The sequence below is a fragment of the Eulemur rufifrons genome, chromosome 21, assembly GCF_041146395.1.
Source record: "Eulemur rufifrons isolate Redbay chromosome 21, OSU_ERuf_1, whole genome shotgun sequence".
NCBI lineage: Eukaryota > Metazoa > Chordata > Mammalia > Primates > Lemuridae > Eulemur > Eulemur rufifrons.
In genome coordinates, this window is record NC_091003.1 from 23,296,918 (window position 1) to 23,303,067 (window position 6,150).

General features: G+C 56.0%; 1 gene segment (V, D, J or C); it reads right to left on the reverse strand.

Annotated features, from left to right (window-relative positions):
• Positions 1–2,952: 2,952 nt before the first annotated feature.
• Positions 2,953–3,460, reverse strand: LOC138401636 (immunoglobulin lambda variable 6-57-like). The segment is given in 2 exon segments: positions 2,953–3,290; positions 3,415–3,460. Coding segments are annotated over 2 exon segments (384 nt in total).
• Positions 3,461–6,150: the final 2,690 nt, after the last annotated feature.

A 6,150-nucleotide genomic window follows, 5' to 3' on the forward strand; every position in this document is an offset into this window, starting at 1 on the left:
CCATGAGGTGGAGACTCTCAGCAGTGACACAGAGGTGACCTGGGCAGCAGTGGCCCAGGATGGGAGCAGAAGGAGGCCCCACCTGGAGGGTGTGGACAGAGGGAGAGGTGTCCGTGCTGGCCCCTGAGTCTGGTCCTCACCTGAGGGAGGCCAGGCGGAGGACAGGTGTGAGGTGAGGGTGGGCAGTGACCACTAGTGTGGCTTCTTGAGCTTCTTTCCCTTCTGACTCCTTCTGGGCAGAGGAGGCCATCAGGAGGCTGTGTGTCTGCTCTCCACCCCTCCTGAGGCCACCTGAAATTCAGACCGATGGCTCCTGGGTGGGAGTGGGTGTGTCTGGGTCTGGTATTGACCTGCTGAAGGAGCAGCAGAAAGGTCAGGGAGCCTGAGCTGCAGCTTTGTGTGATGGGAACAGCCTGGCCTGTGTCCTTCCCCAGGTCCCAGCATCTATGGGACGACACCCAACATGGACTAAGGGTGAATGTGGAAGGCACAGTGATGCACATGGTGGGGCCACTTGGGCAAACCTGCTGTCCTTCTCCTCTCCTGTCAGAACCCCAGATCCCCAGCCATGAGGTCAGGATGTGACTGACACCAGCTGCACCTCCGAGGATGGGCATGTGTTGCCCAAACCAATCAGTCCCCCACGGTCACCTCGGTGGTATCAGAGAGATGGTGGAGGGATCTGGTCCAGGTGTCCTGAGGCCGGGATTCCAGGTCATGGGTCAGGGAGGGGAGGACTCACTCATTCTGGAGGGTTTGTGTCCAGAAGGGAAGCCTGGAATGGAGGGATATTTTGTCACCATGTGGGGATTCACCCTGGGGAGAACACCGTCATGGAGAAGGGACATCTCGAATACATCTCAGATTGGGAGTCCCCCCTTGTTATCTGGACAGGAAAAGCCCCTGTGACTCCTCTGAACGAGGCTGGGAGGCTGCTGTGGACTTTTCCATCCTGGCAATGAGCTTGGGCCTCCCCAGCCCCCTGTGCAGTGAGTCAGAAGGGGGAGGAGAGGAGCCCAGGCCATGGTGAGAACCCCCCAGAGCTGTGTCCTGAGGACTCAGCGAGGCCTGGGTCCCCAAGTCCCTCTTACCCCTCCAGCAGTCCAGGGGCAGAGAGAGACCCTTTGTGGAAACCAGCCACCCCTGGGCTCTCCCAGCTCCACCCCGGGCCCTGCCCCTGACCCCTGCCTGGAAAGCTGACCCTGGGAGGGGCTGGTCTGGGCAGGGCTGTTCTGTGGCTCCCCAGAAACCTGTGAGGACACAGCTGCTGGCCCAGTGAGCAGGGGGCAGAGGGCTCCAGACCTGGGCCAGGTGGGGCTCCCAGCTGGGACCCACAGCACAGGCCTCAGGGACAGGCCACAGTGCCCTGTTCTGTCCGGGACCCAGACACATCCATGTGTCCTGTCTGCTCCACTGGGCACTTTGTCCTCCCCAAAATCATGGAGCTGGGCCGTGTCCCTGCCCCAACACACCTTAGTCTCCGATTCCCACACACTCCTGGGAGTTCGGGACAGCTGTAGTCACTTCCCATCTCAGCTCAGGGAACACACTGATGCTCAGAACAGCCCCCCCCCACCCCAACGTTCTGAGGGTTCCCAGCTGGCAGGGCCAGACACACTCACCCTCTGACATTGCCCCATGGTGCCCCCTGCTGGACCCACATTCCTTGACAGCCTCAGGACATACGCCTGCTGGGGCCCCTGAGGATGCACAGGTGTCCTTGGTTGTGCTGCTCAGCCCACCAGACACAGGTGCTCAGGGAGGAGCAGGGGACACCAGTGGGGCTGTGATTAGAGCTGCAGGAGCCGTGTGATGGTCACACCAGTGAGCACATTGCTCTTATTAATACTTAATTTTAAAAGACAAAAGGTAACTTACAGACCTCCTTGCCCCTAGTAGATTTCTGCATTGTAGTAAGCAGTTGGCAAACTATCGCCTTTGTTCAGAGAAGTGTCTTCACATAATTTTTTCAAGTGGTTCCCTGTTTCCCATTCTCAATGCCACCCCTCTCGCCTCAACTATGATGGACATTGAGGATAATTCCTTTCTTTTCTGTCTCTATGAATTTACCCATTATGGATATTTCTTATAAATACAGCCATGCAATATCTGGCTGTTTTTGCTTGGTTCCCTCACTGAGCATTTCTCAAGGGGCACCTACACGCAGCGTGTGTCAGAACATCACACCTGCTGATGGCCGAGTCACACAACCCCGCATGGGTGATGATCTGGGACGTCTCCATGCACACGGTACAGCAACATGAGCAATTGCCTGCTCTCCTAGCCCCGGCTGCACACTGCATCACAGACTCTGCCTGGGGCTTCTGCAGCGTTAGGTAACACAGGGGCTGACCTCACGGTGCTTAGAACGCCATTCGGACACGAGACAATCACGTGTGCTCTGTGCTGTTATTTTCATTATCAGAGGGGAACCAGAACTACAGATATAAAAATATCTAGCCTTGTGTGCAGCTGAATGGCATAGACGTGATTCAGAGTCACGGGCTAAAGGCTGAGGACATGCCCTGCAACTGAGTGGCCTCACCCACGGCTGACGTTGCCTCCATGCAGGGGACATTGATTTGTTAGTGTCTGAAGACATTTTTCTTCTCATAAGTGAGGGGAACGTGTGAACAGAAGCTAATGAGTAGAGGCCAGAGATGCTACTAAACATATTACAATGAACAACACGCCCCTGACCACAAAATGCTAACAGTGTTGTGGTTCAGAAACTGTTTTAAATACATCTACTTGACGGGTTGATTGTGAATTTATTATATGATCAGACATCAAGATATGGAAATACAAACTGGTATCTAGAAAAGAAAATAGAGGGAGCTGTGAGCACACACACGCAACTCAGGCATCCAGGAGGGACAGGGAAGAGCTGCACAGCTGGTGGGGACAGGCTGAGGGCAGAGCCAGGGCGAGGATGCTCTGGGGGTTCTTGTCTCACTTCCCCATGGTCTGGAGCACTGTGTGATTGTCGCTGCTTTCATAAGACTGGCAGTAGTAGTCGGCCTCGTCCTCAGACTGCAGCCCAGAGATGGTCAGGGAGGCAGAGTTGGAGGAGCTGTCAATGGAACCAGAGAACCGATCGGGGACTCCGGAGGGTCTTTTATCATTCCCGTAGATCACAGTGGTGGGGGCACTGCCCGGGCGCTGCTGGTACCAGCTCACATAGTAGCTGCCAATGCTGCCGCTGCTGCGGGTGCAGGAGATGGTGACCTTCTGCCCTGGAGACCCCGACACAGAGCTGGGCTGAGTCAGGACAAAGTTGGCCAAAGACCCTGCATAGCGGGAGAGACACAGAGATCAGTGAGAACAGACCAGACCCTGTTTCCAAAGAGGAGGGAGAGACCATCTTCCCAGGTGACATCCAGAGCCCTCCCTGAGTTCCCTGCGGGCAGTCACCTGTGCAGTGAGCGAGGAGGGTGAGGAGCAGCGGAGCCCAGGCCATGGTGGGGACACCCCAGGCTGTGCTTCCTGAGCTGACAGCCAGGACTGAGCCCACCAACCCTCCTTATCTGTCATTCTGAACCTCAGGGTGGGAGGTCTCCATGCAAATTTCTTCCTTTCTGGAATCTGCACAAGCCCCACCTTAGACTTCACACTAGCTGTGGCTGAGAGATGGAGACACTGTCCCAGGGGGAGGGCTACACCACACAGAGGACACAGGGACACCTGCAGGTGGAGCGGGGGAGACAGCTGAGGCCCTGGGGAACCTGAGCGGGTGCTGAGACCACAGCGCCCTCTGGTGGACGCGGGAGGCACAGCGGCCCTGGGAAGGGGTTGGTGCTCAGGGCTCCCGCCCTCCCCACCCCCACCCCTCACAATTCCAGCCACTGTCCCAGGGTCTCTGCTCAGCATCCTGTGCTCCCTGCACTTAAACCTCCAAATCTGTCCAGTTGGTCCAAGGGCCACTACTCTGGTGAAGACATTCTGATTCCCTTTCTGTCCTTGGAGGTGTGAATGTCACAGCAGAATGGGCTGTGTGGAAGGAAAGGGAGGGGAGGGCTCCGCCTTCTCCAGGAGGGACCTCATGACCGGGGCTGCGAGCCCAGCACGGAAAGGCCTGAGAACGAGGGAGCAGCGCTCTGATCAGGGACCAGATTCCACTGTCAGAGACACCCTGAGAGCAGAAGGACCCTGAGGGCAGGGAGGGGAGGGCCCAGGTGCGAGTCAGGGGACAGTTTCCCAGAGCCCTTCGCCAGCGAGTGCCATGAAGGCAGCAGGGGGCGTCGGTAGACCAGGTGGGTGCAAGGGGGTCTGGAGAGAGACTCTGCAGGGCTGGCGATGGATGGCTGTCTGGGCGAGGGGAAGGTCAGGGTCGATGTCAGTGTGAGGTTCTCGTGTGAAGGTCAGGCGGGTGTCACGGCTGCCGCCCTAGGACACAGTATGTAGAGCCTGTTTTGGGTCCTGGGATGAAAGTTTGCTTCTTCCAGTGGGGACAACCGGGTAACAGGCAGTGGAGCAGGCGACAATGTGAAAGCAAAGCTCTGCAGTCCCTCGCCGTGGGCTGTGCTGTGTCAAGGGCGCGCTGTGTGTGGACAGTGAGTTGGAGGACGGAGACGGAACCTCAGGGGCCTCCACTGCCTCCGTGGGGACAGAAAGACACTGAAGCTGCTTTTGTGTTCGGGAAAAACTGTCATTTATTTATGAGAGAAGCTACGCGAGCACGTGTGAAACAGACACTCAGGAGGCACGTCCTGTCCTCTGCCCGGCGCCAGCGGAGCTGGGGGACCCGACGCTGTGCTGCGCTCACGCCGGGGTCTGTCGGGGCTGAGGACGGAGAACCTGCTGCCAGCTCGCCACCGCTGGAGGATTTGGGCCCTGGAGGCAGCGTCAGCGTCCTGGTCCCTCTCAGGTCCTTCTGCCAGGTGACTGTGTCACACTTTCCCCTCCAACCTCTGACATCACCCAGCACATCCACCCTGTATTTGATGCTGGTTCACCTTTTTTCTGAAAAATTCATGACATAAAAAGACAATTTTCATACACTTTTCTACGCACCTTGCACTGTGGGATTATGTGGAGGTGGGAAGACAGACTTTATCCAACATCACTTGTTCATGATTTTTAAATGCATGTTACACCTGGATTTGCCATGATTTCTCCATAATTTAATATCTACAAGTTTACTCCAAGATGTGTTCCATAATTTGTTTACTCCAATGTTTGTATATATTTATTCATTCATCTGCTCCTTTAGTGAATCATTTTCAATTATGTTTTTACATGTTTGGAGAAAGGATTGAGGATTTACTTTCTGACAGGTCACGGGCTCCAAAGGTGCCTAAGTTTTCAAATAAAGAAGGGCATTTAAAACACGGGTTAATATCCGGAATGGCATATATTTTCTACATAAGTGAGGACATTTGCAAAGACAAAAGTACATGGATTTATTCCAGAGCGATTTCATGCTCAGTGGAAATGGGGCCATGTCAGTGAATGCTCAGGTGTGAAGGTGGCCATGGTCATGTGTGTGTCTGCCCCACCTCCACCATCCTTGGATGAGGGAGGAGGGAAATACGGACACTGGGCAGGACACTTGGTATCCCCCATGACATTGACTCCTGTGGGAGGGGCATCTTCTCCGCGTCCGGTGGATGTCTAGTGCCTTGCGGGCAACACAGGCATACCCCACACCCTGTGCACCGCGCTTGACACGCGCATACTGCGCGCTCCGCGCCACCTGTGTTTCACGCGCATGCCGTGCACTCCGTGCCACACGCGCCACACGCATATGCCTGCGCACCCTGCACCGCGTGAAACACATGCATATCGTGTGCTCCACACACTGCACTACACGTGCATACCTCGCGCCGCACTCCGCGCCTCACACTCGCATAACTCGCTCTTCGCGCATCGCACGAAACACGCGTATATCTCGCGCTCGGCGGACCACGCCCAACACGCGAATATAGTGTGCTCCATTCACCACGCACGATACGCACAGACCGCGCGCTCCGAGCACCGCTCGAAACACGCGCATATCACGCGCTCCACGCCCCGCGTGTGACCCACGCATACCGCATGCATCGCCCAACGTGCGCAACACGTGTCAGGCTTCTGTTCTAGGAAGCTTTCGCAGACTAGAGATTGGACATAACTCAGACATCACATGAGCGCACACAGTGGAGGTGTCCT